The following is a 13,910-nucleotide window of genomic DNA, read 5'->3' as shown; positions in this document are numbered from 1 at the left end:
GTTAAGTGCCTCAGGATGTGATTTGAACACATCAGGCATGCTAGGCATGGGGGTGCTTAGAGCTAGAGCAATGAGCCATTTCAAGTCTAGGAGTGCATCTGAAATCCCACCCTCTGCAGGTTTCGTAACTCCTTGCTCTTGGGACCAAATCATGCTCTGAAAATGTGTACACTTCATTCTTCTTCACTCTTCCATTTTCAGATAAATTAGAAAGAGTATGCATATTATTCCATATAAATATCATTTAGAGCACCCGAAGATAAGTGGAAATCCATCCATTCTCTTCTGTGACCCAGGTACTCACACAGAGCTTGTCTTTGTATCACCAAAGAAGAATCTGAGACAGTACCACTTCCAATCCCCAGAAATTAATTTCATGAGTGTAAGCACTGAGCCATGACCATCTGAAACAGTTCACTGCACCTCTGATGTTTTGTAGCAAGACAGAATTGCCTCCCTCAAAGGCCAAAAGCAAAGGAAGTACAAAACCAGAAATTTTACATTGGCCACAATAATCGTGATGACAATTCAGAAAAGTGACATTTGTTTTGATCCCTCTTATGATTTTTTTTTTTTTCATAATAACTGTAGAAATTGCAGTCAAAACTCCTGGCAAACTCATGAGCAATATCAGCTGGGATGGTACCCCTCCTGACAGAACCCAGTATGGCATGGAGGTGGTTGACTACCAAGAAGAGATGCAGAACGAGAGACATTTATACTCTTAAGCAGTGTAGGATTGAGGGCAAAGTCTGATGGCAAGTTTATGAGATACTGGGCCTCGAGGTGTCCTCATATAGTGGGGTTACCAAAACTCATTTCATACAGGGACAAGTCTGAAGTTCTATAGAATTCAAGTGATGCACATTTCATTATTCATTTAAGGAGCTGAGGCAATAATATTACCCTTGCTTTCTGGAAGCATACCTCTTATAAATTGAGCTTTTGGGGAAAACATTCAGGTAGGATTTATGTAGTCTCTGGACAGGCAGCTAAGACTTCCAAAGTAGCACTCTCAATCACTTATTCCCAGTAAACATTAATTCTAAGATTTACTGCCCAGTGATCCCTTTACAACTATGCTAAGAATGTCATATTCTGTGTGAATTCATTTCTGACTAGAGGCATAAGCTGTCATTCCAAGGTGATTATAATACTATAATAATCTGCCTGTAAACAGTAGAATATTGGGCAACAACATTTAAAGTTTCATTTTCCTTGTTCACATGACTACTTAGACCATTGAGCTAACTATGAGACTACCCTCTCTGTTGGTTCATCTGCATTAATAAACGTGGATTTCTGGATATAAAAATAAATGCCTGCTGTTCAAATGAGCAGTGTGCAAGCCATGACTAATTGGCAAAGTGCTGCCTTAAAGCCCTCCTAGAGCTGCTTGTGGCGATGGGAAATAAGAAAGTTAAGAATGAGGCTAACAGAAAGAGCAAAGCAAAGAATTATTTGTACAAAGATTATTACTCAGTTTTGTTGTCTTCTGTTTCAATGCTTTAAACAAAAATAAACAGCAAGTTACCTACATACCTTTTCTTAAAGCAACAGTAAGTTGCAGAATTCTAGGTCTGTTACTGTGATCTAACAATTGGACAGTGAATAGGACAAGCCAAGCCAGTGCAAGCACATTTGTTATGAGGGAAGATTTGTGTTATAATTGAGGACATGCCTCTTGCCACCTTGGGTACAATCTATATATAAGGTGACTCTATGATTAGTTGCAAAAACTGTAGCTTCAGGTCTCAATCAATAAACATGAGTAATCTGGCAGTGAAACTCAGGGCCCTGTGGCTGCATCGTTATGCCCTTTGCTCTAACAAAAGAAAAAGAAAAGAAACCATCATCTGCATTTTCTCGCTTCCTCCCAAGCTAAAACCAGCATAAAGACAGGATTTTATCCCATTGTCATACAGACTTCCAAAAGCAAGGACAAAATCACACTGATCACAAGGGTTTTCACAATGACAACTCAAAGAATTCATAATCAACATTAATGTTAATGTCATTAAGCATTAGCAGATTTGGCAACTGCAACATTACTGAATTTTAATAGCTAAGATATGAAAATTTGAAGAGACAGAATGAAATTTGCTAGGTAAAAACTACTTCTTAAATTTCTGTCTCTATAGCCTAATCCATGCCGGTCTGTTTACAGTCCCTAATCTGTAATTCTGGATTCCTTCATCAAGACCACAAATAACATACAGGATTGTTCTATGAAAATAAACTCTTTGTTCTGGCCCTTCCTTCACTTTCAGATTTGCGAATCAGATTTCTTTTTAACTTCTCACAAGCAAGCAGAATAAAACAAAAACAGTAAAGGGTATAATAACTGGAGAGCAGAAAGTCACAGGAAGAAATTATCAAACCAGGCTGCTCATGTAGCACCCATGTACACATGTCAGCCATAATTCTGAGTGAGAATGAATCCTGATGCAATGTAAGAGAATGCAAATACATTTATCTGAAACATGCCAGTGCCCCACCAGCCATAGACAGAACCATAAAAGAGACTGAGGACAGTTTTAGATAATTCTAAAGAGATATATGTATGTGCATGCATACATATATAGGTAGGTACACAACTTCATTATTTAATTTTCCTATTGTTAATAAGAGTTAAACATCATATTGATCATCTCTATTGCTTGCTCAGTCACTCTGCTTTTCTCAGTAGCATTCTGAGCCTTGAAAAAAGAAGCAGCTAAAATTTGCTTACCAAACGAATTTTTGGACTGACTGCATAAATTAAATGAGACATGAGGAAAATCTCCTTAGCATAAGTATGTCTTTACAGCAAAATACACCAGTATTAGCAAGGATGGATGTGTATGCCACTTTCCCAGAAGTGATCTTTTCCTTGCAGCTCCAGATTCTCCCAAATAGATTAGTGGGACCAATTTGTGAGTTTGTTTGGAATCACAGAATGGTTTTGTTTGGAATGCACCTTAAGGATCACCTAGTTCCAAGCCCCCTTTCACAGGGAGGGACACCTTCCTCTATACCAGGTTGCTCAGGGCCCCCCTCCAACCTGACCTTGAACATGAAATTCCAGGTATGGGACATCCACAGCTTCTCTGGGCAACTTGTTCCAGTGTCTCACCACCTTCACAGTAAAGAATTTATTCCTAATAATCAATAAAAACCTACCCTCTTTCAGTCTAAAGCTGCTACCCTTTGTCCTATCTCTCCATGCTCCCAAAAAAAGTCCCTCTCCAGCTTTCTTGTAACCTCTCTTTAGGTACTGGAAGGCTGTTATAAAGCCCTGGAGCCATCCCTTCTCCAGGCTGAACAATCTCAGCTGCCTCAGCTCGTCATCAACAGGAGAGATGCTCCAGACCCCTGACTGTCTTCCTGCCCTCCGCTGGAAAAATGCAGAGAAGCATCCAGCTTTTGACAGGCAGTCGTAGACTATTTCAGATCGAGACTGTCATCAGCCTTCTACAAGCTTTTCAGAAGGGCTATGATGAAGAACAGTCTTGCTTTTTTTTAATAGAACAAATTAACTCTTGATTTATGTCAGGAGGACAGTGCTTAAAATGAATACAAAATTGTAGCCCCCAAGCACTTCATGCAATATTGTAGACTGCTGGAGACCTGTCACTCCCCAATCACATGCAGGCTTATTCCCTTATCTGAATACTGAAGGACTTAAACAAACCTTCCAGAAGCTGTGCCACTAATCTTTTTACTTTCAGAAGGCAAACTGACATAATGAATCCACATTCTGATACACACTGTGCCCTCACAGTAGCTTAATTATGAATAATTATAGAATTTTCCTAGCTTAGTGTTGCATCCTAACACAAACAAAGCTCATAGTGGTTATATCGCCAGTCCTGCTGTAGTTTATTAATCAGACTGTGACGGGCTGTCTACTGAATAACAAAGTCTAAAGGACTCCTGCAAGGTAATGGAAGATGAAGGCAACACTTTACTGGGGAAACGCCTTCCTTTACTTTGAGAATTAGGAGCAGAAGGTGTTATAGCTTAACACAGAGTTCAGAACTTTCAAGTTACTCATCTCCTAAAAATGAATGAAATCAAGGCAAAACAAGAAATCAAAGTAAATCTGGATTTGCAACTACAGCTTGGAATTAAAACACAGAGAGCTAAGAAGAGATTCTGAAAGACTGGAAAGGTGCAACTGTGGAACTATTTTCCAGTATAAAAAAAAGTTTCGATGCAGTTACTTAAGCTGTCTATAGCTGTAAGTTTTAAATGTGATGAGAAGGAAAGGGAAATGATATCACAAGTCAATGTTTAAGGGCTATGCAATATGTTCCTCTTCTCAGTGTAATCCTAGGGCCAAACAATGCTTCTTATTCCAACTGCAAATTGTTTCAGTCACAATTTTGTATGCAATTAATAGTGCTTTTCCAACAGAGTCTGGACCTTCTTAAGCTAAGCTGATCCTTTCTCTTTTCTCTGACACTGAGATTCTGCTTTTTCTGTGTGTGATAACTAAGGTTAAAGGAAATAAATGTTTCCAAACAATTTCATGTTTAATTGAAATAAACTATCACTTGTTCAATTGGCCTTATTTTTCTCCAGTTGTTTTGAAACTTAACTGATGCCTGGAAAAGGCACTTAGCAAGGTCTACAATTCCCCAGAAACTGTTCTAGGTGCATCGAGTACTGAGAATATCAAAAATTAAAACAGATGTCATCCATATAGGTTTCAATCCTAGATGAATCATATACCAAGAACTCCACAGTGAATTTGAGAATCATGCCCTTAGAACAGCTTCTATTATGTGAGGATTTGTACCGTAGCATTTACTTTTCTACAAACATATCACCATTGAATTACTTCTATAATGGAGCATAATTAACTTTTTTCTGTTTTTAAAGGTCAATAAATATTTTATTTAAATTTCAAAATTTCGTGAAGATGATTTTTCTTTTTCCAGATTCTTGGTGTATTAGTTTGTTCTTCAATTATGCCCAGGAGCTGTTGATGCTGAATTTGTATGAATTAGGCTGTTCCTCAAAATAAGTAATTAAGTAACTGTGGCCAAACAACATTCAGGGGAAAGCAGGTTAATTTACCACATGAAAATGCTTTCCTTGTACCGTAATAGAACAGTGACATGAAGAAATACATTCAAATGAGAGAGAATGAAATGAAGAAGTGAGTTTAAGGCTGTGGGAGCCATAGTACAAGCAACAAAATTTATCCCATCAATTTTGCCTTGACTTGGTTGTCAAGTTGTATTGTTGTTAGTTGTTAGTTATTATTAGTTGTTGTTGTATTTTCCTTCTTACTCTGGACAGGTCTGTGCGTTCCAAGGACAACAACAGCTATGGCAGAGGATGCCACTCCACATAAGGCCACTCAAGCCAGGCTGGTCAAAGGGACTGGAGAGAAAACAACCCCAGGGCTTTCCAAGCAGGCTGTTGAGAAACAGGCCAGCAAGCTGGTTCTGTAGAGTACAGTCAGTGCTACTTGTTTAAGAAACAAATTACTGTAGTCACTGACAAACAGCATACCAAAATAACCAATTCCAGCTTAGGTATAGTGAAAATAATCAGAAAAACCACGTTTGGGGAATTGATGGTAAAAGAAGCTTGAAACCACTTTTCTACAATATTTGGAATGCTGCAATAGTCAGAGAAATACAATATTATAGTCTGAGTATTTTGGAATAAACTAATAATAATTGTCAAAAATCAACCAAATAACAATAACATGATTTTCAGTGAAATAAGATAGCTTTAAATCAATATAATCTTAAAAGCAGAAAAAACATATACAGATAGGCAGCTAATTAGCATCTGATCTCCCTGAAATATCTTTCATTGAGAGAGAAACAAGATTCGTAGAGAGTCAGGCATAGGGGAAAATGCAAGAGGCAGCTCAAAATTCAGTGCTGCAATTGCTGAGAAACTATAAAAATGCTCCCACTAAGCAATGGGAAATTCTAGACAAGTTTGTGGGTCACAGAGTAATGAAACTAATGAGATTAATGAATCAAAATGTGATTCTTTGGGCTGGCATAACTGTGAATAAATCAAATATTATCATTAATGGGACATTAGTGTTACTCAGCTATATCCCCACAAATTGCATGACATTTCCGAGAGAAAGTCAGTGAAAACACAATGCTAGAACAAAATTTAGCAGCACTTTAGTCCAGTGGGTTAGACCATCAAAAAACCAGACAACTGACAAGGTACTAGAAAATGTGCCATAAAAATAATCTCAAATGTGAAAAAGAAATTGGTGTATATCACAGTCATCGTCATTCAGCATAATGAAGATTCCGAACTACAAGTGATTTTACAAAGAAGCAAACCATAAGTCTGCCTATCATATCAGGACAGGGAAGAGGACAAGGAAGAGATGGGAACCAAAGTTGCCTTTCTACCTCCCCTCCTAAAACCCCTCCAGAAAAGGCAGCCCCAAACAGCACACTGAGGGGATACCTGTGTAGCAGGGAAGGAAGCTCTGCAAGAGCTGCAAGGTGCAATACTGAAACATTTTTGGTAAGTAAGATTCTACCTGGCAAGTCTATCCTAGCTGAGGGGCTGTAAAAGCCACATGAGAAAAGGCTTCAAGCCTGTTTTATAAAAATGAACAAAATGGGAAAGATAACAAGAACAACTGAAAAAATCCAGCAACACAAGCAGTGAGACAGTAAAAAATTATGTGGGGGAAAAAAAAATCCCCAAATACCAAAGTACGCAGCCATTATTTATTTTAATAATAAATTAACCTGGACATTTTAAACACCTTACCAATAACATGAGTTAGCTTTAAAGCACAAGGCTTTATATTTGAAAAAAACCCCAAAACCCATCAATGCTTATGTATTACACTCTGTGTTTGGGATATTTTTAATGTATTTTATTTTTGTTCAAGAGACCATTCAGATTCAGAAAGAGAGAATATCTGATGTGTTCAGAATTAAATTTTCCCAAGCACATATTATACTGCAAGGCAAAGTGACACCCTTGCCTTTTCAGTGTGTATCTGTCCCTTAGACCATCACCCATTCACTTCATATTATTGATCCAACTCTAAACAAAAGTGATTGAATGAATATGTGCAAACAACTAAGAAGAACAAAAACAATTTAAAAAAATGTGTTGTTGTTTTGGTTTTTTTTTTCTACCAGAGCATGCAGATTGTGTTAGAATAAATATACAGGTTCAGTCTTGAGCTGCTTTGACCTAACTCTAGAGCTGTATTAAAATACCTTTATTCACGCTTTATGTAGTAGAACTGAACCTTAGACATTAGATCAAAGACAAAAACTAGACTATATATTGTACTTTTGATGTTTTCTCCAGGACAAACAAGATGAAAAAGAACAGCTAATCATATTTAAATAAAAGTGAGCACTGGATGGAAGCCAGTTTCAAATTGATGGAAAGAGAGGTTAAGCCATAGAAATCAATGTCATACATTTAGGCAGAAGGGGGAAAGAAGATAAAAGAAGATCCTACTAAATCTTGCAGTGCATTTGAAAATCAGGATGTGCACTTCTTGCCATACCTCAGCCTGGAAATTTTCTGAAATTTTCAATGTAAACTTTGTGGACCAAGTTTCTGCTCTTAAAGCAAAGCAATGCAAATGTCACCCCTGGAGTACAACTGCAATAATGCACTGGGAATCAAGGGGTCCTGTGAAAGAACTTTTGTCACCCAAGTAATTCTTCTGCCCTAGACCAGTCTTGCCTGCTGTACTGCCACATCCATTTCTCTAAGCTGAAAGGTGAACATACAGCTACTTCCAGGTCTGCTCTACCTTGTGCATGTATGCATCCATCAGCATGCTGAGACCCCCAGACTAATTAGCAGGTATGGCACTGATGATCTGTTTCTACTCCCCATGCATCTTCTGCTCCAGCAGCAGCCGCAAATCTTCAGGAGGGTTCATCAATAACGGCAGGGCTCCTGCTGGCAGCTTCTCTCAGGGGGAGGATTTGCAGAATCAAAAGGTCTGTCTCCCTCCAAATGCACCAGAGCTTCTTTTAAATGAGGAGAAACTTCACATGAAATTCTGCCTGAAGGTCAGACCTACTGTGTTTTCTTCCTGTTCAGGAGCTCCTGGGCATTCCTACAGTGAAGTGAGCAAAATTTCCTTATGTGCTCAGCTAACTCCTAAAAACAGGACAAGAATGTCTTCAGGTTTGTGCCTTATATAATAAGACCTCAAGAGGTGTCTTTTCCTCCCTTTGTCTATTAAAAGCGCAACACAAATACAGAAAAGTCTATAAAATCCCTCCAATTCCAGGAGAAAAAAAAATAGAAATGCAAAGGAAAAAGAAGAAGAAGAAAATGAAGATTACAATAGTGAATTATGGGCCTAAAAGGCAAAGATTCTATTTTTTTGGTGCATTGGGTCATATTCCAGTGGGAAAAAGGCCTCTTCATAAGAGGGACTACCTGCATCACATAGATAGAAGTAGCTAATCTTCTTAGCCAAAGACTAGTTTAAATGCCCTTTTCATTACTCAAGCTAATAATGCATGGAAATTGTGCAGTGGAAGCAAAAGTAGCACAAACTCACTGTACTGGAATAAACAGAACGAAGAAGGCTAAAAAAGAAAAGAAAACACCACATTACTTTATGTGTCCATGCTGGAGCTCCAGGTAGCAAGTACAAAGATTTAGAAAATTCAGATATTAACAAGAAGGAATTTGATTCAGTGGCCAGTATAGAAATGTCTGGTGATTTGCAATAGTTCTGTGTTAAACCCCATTATTTTAACCTGAACATATCTGTGAAATTCTGTATTAACAAGAATTTTGATGAGTAACAGACACTTAATAAAGCCTGGTTTCTTACAGATGCACTGTCCTAGGCTTCTACAAACACGCACACAAACACGTACCTCAGCTTCTATTTCATATCCTTCTGGGTTTCACCCTTTCTCTGTGTTTTCTTAATTTTTTTTCTGCTGTTTTTCTAACAATCTTCTCAATGCAGCCAGTCCCCTTTCCATAACAGCAACTGAACATGGAAAACCACACAGCACGACTGTCCCTAAGTTCTCTGTGCTCATGTTGGAGCCTCTCCTTCATTCTTATGGATCCCTGTCCACAGAAGCTCAATTTCACATAAATGTATAGAAGCTAATAATGTTTAGGAAATCCTTTGTTAAAACTGGGTTGTGATTTCCCAGTGGTCAGAAATTACTAGGGGGAACAGACAGCGCAATCACATCAGCCTTGTTTCAGAAGGAAATCAAAAGCTAGAAACACCACTGATTTTCCTGAACACCAGCAGCCTCTTCACTAACTCAGAGATGGGAACTTGAATACCTATGGACCTCTGGGACAATAAAACAAATCTCAGGGTAGGCTCTTTAATATCCAATCACATGATCACAGAACCAGGAGTTTTCCCTTTCCAACATCCCTTTCTAACACAGGAACTCATCCTATATTAATATGCCCAAGAGTGAGAAGTAATACATCCTGATTAGGGCACCTATAATGTTGTTAGAAAACTTTCCAACATGAGATGCTGAATCCAAAATAAGGTTCCTCAGTTTTGAATGTCATTACGATCTAATCACTGTATTGCCTGGAGTTACTTGCCTAGAAGCCAGCAGTTATGACTAGATTACATAAAATATGTGGAAACAGAGGATATTGCGAGGAAGCACAAACATTTATACTCTGTTTCTGGCAGAGGCTTATTTCCAGAGTTAAATGAAATTGTAAATGAAGCAGGCTGTAAGAGAAAGTCTGGCACAATGAAAGAAAAAGACAAATCTCCAAAAGTTGAGACAGAGTTCCACATATTAAGAGAGATGACCAGTGTGGTCAAAATCCTCATGCTGATTAAATGTTTATGTTAATATAACATTTAGGAAAAGTGAGAGATGACAATAAAAAACAGGGGAAACAGCAATCCATATAAAATAGTCACTTTTGCCACCGTAAGCAAATCACATGGAGATAACAGTTGATGGATATCCTGAAATAGAAGAGAAAGACTGAATAGCTAGCTAACTGTCTCTTTTGTTTTACACTAACTGCATACTAGCAGGAATGCTTCAGTGTACAGAATAAAAATACATAACTTGTCTTTTGTAAGATATTGAGAGATACTATTCATGATTCTTCTTCACTCTGTTTAATTGCCTTGAACACACATTGAGAAAGAATGGGGATAAGATTAATCTGGAAGAATTTGACATTGACGTATTCTCCCTATAGAACAGCAACTTCCCTGTATTATGCCTTTAAGGCACATTCTCAAAGGCACAAGATATTACTGGCACTTTTAAACTAAAACACCAAAGGTTCAAACTGATTCCACACCACAGCCTGGAGATCAAAGACACATATGCAGCCTCCAGCCCATATTCAGACTGTCACTCAACAAAGGACTGCTGGCACATAGAGGCTACCCATGGAGAGGCTTTTAATTTGAGAGGCTAAGGAATGGGTGCCTGCACTTGTCCTACTAAGAATATGTGTTCAAAAAGCATTTTCCAAGTTGTGTCACCTAGCATACCTCAGTGAAAGTCTTTCAGGATGACAAAAGTCTTTGCAGACTAAAACAACTTGCTCCTTTCACAGATATAAAATGCTCCATTAAAAAATAATTAATTTTGTTACAGTAAGAGATAATTAAATCAGCCAGCAGTTGAAGGCAGCTAATTGAGAACACAAATTCCCTTTCTGCTGCTGATCATAACTAAATCAGAATTTGTCAAGATGGAGAAGGAAAAGTACCTGGTTTTTGATATGGCATGGAAATAAGACATGTCACCTTCAGACTGAGACTCTTCTCAACCTCTGTAATCTTCCCTATTTCACATTGTTGCAGGACATCAGTTACCTGATTTAACCACTTAAGTAAAAGAGACAGTATCATTATCAAAACATACAGTAAGGAGTGTAGAGACTGAAGCTGCCTGGCAAGAATCTATTTCCTTCCCCTCCCTGATCACTACTACAATTGCCTGAGTAGCAAACGCAATATGAAAATTTCCAGCACATTTATACTCTTGGCTTTTTGTTTCACTGTTTGGTTTTGGCAGCTTCTTATTGTAGAGAACGGAGAAGAGGCAGAAAAGAAAAATCCATCCAAACAGAGGAAAAGCAGTCACCCAGTAACTTGGAAATCAGGGCTAAAAGGCTTTCAGAATGGTTTTGCAGTCAGCAAGCCTCATACTGTATTTCCTCAGGAAAGTAATTTTTTTTTTTAGTTGTTATATTCTGTTATTCTTCTTTCATCCCTATTTTTCCCAAGACTATCAGTATCATCCTTCATTTCTCTGGCATGTAAGAAAGTCATCACTTTGCTGAACCTCATGACACCTGTGTAAATCAAATCAAATGTTCCTGCTAGAGGTAAGAGCTTTGTTTTCACAACTGCAGGCACAAGGACAGGGACAAAGCTTTGGAGTCAGACATCCAAATGCAAATCTTCTATTCAATAATACAATGTCAGGTTAGTTTTTGTCTATATGCTGTTTTCCCTCTTCTTGACTGTAACATGAAATGACTTCATCATTATCACAATAAAACAATTTATGTGAGTTTGCTGTGATTCCTTGAGGTGAAGTTTCAAGTTTTGAGGGAGGACAGCCTTGTATTTTATCAGGCTGAATATTATTGCTCCACTTCTAGGAGTTACAGATTTCTATCTTCTCCTTCTATTCAAGTTATGCTTTTAATCAGAGACACATATGACAGTGGATCCTGAGGAGTGGAAGGATTTGTACTCTGTTTCCCTGCTGTCTTATACATGCTACGTCTGCTGATTTGCAGATAACACATATTGCTGTCACCATGTGACATACCACTTTCACAAACAATATTTGGATTGGTACCATTACTGCTATACCATCCACTAAGCCTTGCCACACTTCCCAGTCATGCTGTTATTTGTGGTTTTTTCATCATTCAGTCAATCAATATATAAAAACCTGACATAACGAGCAGTTTTGCCATGTGAGGATTTATCTAGTGCCCACAGAATACTAAGCCCAAGCAGTCAAGAATACCTTGATGCACTGATATCATAAATAATATTTAAGACATAGTCACAGCCAGAGTGGTTAAACACAGAGAAATAAATGCTCTCTGGTAGCAATACTTCATGTCATTCTATAGTTGAACACATACATTGACAAATTCAGGAATTTAAAAGCTTTCTGAAACCTTTCCTTAGACTGAGAAATTTCATTAACAAATTGATTTCCAGATTGTATCAGGCAGAACCTGACTGCAAGTGAAAAGATTTTTAGCACAATGAAATCCTGCTATTTAAAACATCCTCCATCTTATAGAAATTCCATGTGACAAATTAAAAAAAAAAAACAGAGCTCCAGCCACATACTTCGTTACAGGTCATGAACTAGGCCATTTTCTAGAGAGAGCGTTAAAAGATAGTTTCAAGCTTTCTGTTACTTTCTCCATTCTCCCCAGAGACACACTATTATTTGGTTTCCACAGAAGAACTGTTTTTCACATCAGAAAAAAAATCCTGAAGCAGAAAAAAAAAAAAAATCTGATCTGACAAGCACTGCAAACACAGTTAACAAGCTACTTTAATTATCCTCCTAAGATTTTCCCATTTGTACTCTGATCATCATCTTCTTCACAAATCTAATTATGCCTCATTTGTTCTTGCTGCTCTACTGTTAGTGAGTATTCCAGGTGGAAAAGAGGAGCCTGTTTGGAACTGTAACTTCAGGTAATTGTTTTAACTATATATTTTTTATTTTGCTATAGAATAATCTGCAGTTTTTAAGAAAAAAAAATATACAGGAGTATTTTTGGGCAATATGAATATTGAGTAGAAAGCCAGGGTATTTCCACATCAGGAAAGCAAAACTCAACGGCTGTGTGAGAAGCCATCCATCTGAAAACTATCACTAGTCAGATGATTGAATAAATGAAGAAAATCATGCTATTATCATCTGCATTTTAGAGATTAGTATTAATAAATTCTGATTCCTCAGCAGAGGAAACCTTTCCACAAACTTGACCTTTGAGAAAGTCAGAAAGAAAACAACTGGGAATAAATGTGCTTCGTGAGTTAAATTCTGAGACACAAACCCAGTCACTATTTAGAATTTATGCACTTGCAGCACTTTTAAAGTCCATAGTAATTACTGCATTGTGACTGAGTACAGACTGAGTAAATGCCCTGAAGTACCATAATTTAAGGCCTGATGAGTTGTTTCATCTAACTTTTCAGAAGTCCTAGGTTTGCCCCCCTACCATGCCTGAACTTGATTTCACCTAGATTGCTTTTTGAGACCCATTATTTTTATCTGATTAGCCTACTGAGACAGATGACTGCTTCCTCAAACTCAAAGGCATTTTTGAGTACAACAAAATGCCAAGCCTTAAAATCCAGTTTTAAAGCTTAGCTTTAAAAGCATCAAACTTAAGTTTCTAAATTTTAAAAAAAGATCCAGAGACACAAGACAGTCAGCATTAGAATATATTCCATTCCATGCCTTACCTGAACCAAATTCCATCCCTTTAGAGATTCAGCAATGATAGAAGTAACTGTTGCACATACACCACCAAAAACCATCAGATGATTAGGTCCATATTTTATTGCATCATAGAAGGCTTTGAGTCCTTTTGCATTGTCACACTGGGGAAAAAAAAAAGAGAGAGACAATATTCAATGTCACAAATAAAATAATTAACTAAGAAATAAACTATTGGGCAGTTGGGCAGAGAAAAAAATCAGGGGTTCCACAGATATAAACGTAAGACTTAAACTTGAAAAATTAGAGCACTCTTTTCCAGATCCCTAATGTGCCATAGTAAAAGAACAGCAAAATGCTTCCTTACATTGTACAAAACCAGAATTTTGATACCTCCATTTGACAAATAATAACTAAGTCCAGCAAAAAATGGTTGACCAAAGCATTTATTTTCTACATTCAGAGCTACCATTTCCCAAA

At 37.6% G+C, this 13,910-nt stretch overlaps 1 protein-coding gene across 2 annotated transcripts in view; it reads right to left on the bottom strand.

Annotated features, from left to right (window-relative positions):
- GABBR2 (gamma-aminobutyric acid type B receptor subunit 2) overlaps positions 1–13,910 on the bottom strand; it is a 469,861-nt gene that overhangs the window by 349,371 nt on the left and 106,580 nt on the right. For both annotated transcript variants that reach the window (XM_042048675.1, XM_042048676.1), the window contains exon 2: positions 13,457–13,594. In XM_042048675.1, coding sequence (XP_041904609.1) covers positions 13,457–13,594 — 138 coding nt within the window. The remainder of the gene's footprint in view (positions 1–13,456; positions 13,595–13,910) is intronic.

This window comes from Corvus kubaryi, unplaced genomic scaffold (genome assembly GCF_017639235.1).
Source record: "Corvus kubaryi isolate FWS band 111438036 unplaced genomic scaffold, C.kubaryi_AGA036_p1.0 68, whole genome shotgun sequence".
NCBI classification, from domain to species: domain Eukaryota; kingdom Metazoa; phylum Chordata; class Aves; order Passeriformes; family Corvidae; genus Corvus; species Corvus kubaryi.
The sequence above is the reverse complement of the archived record's forward strand: the minus strand, read 5'-3'. Positions and strand labels throughout refer to the sequence as shown.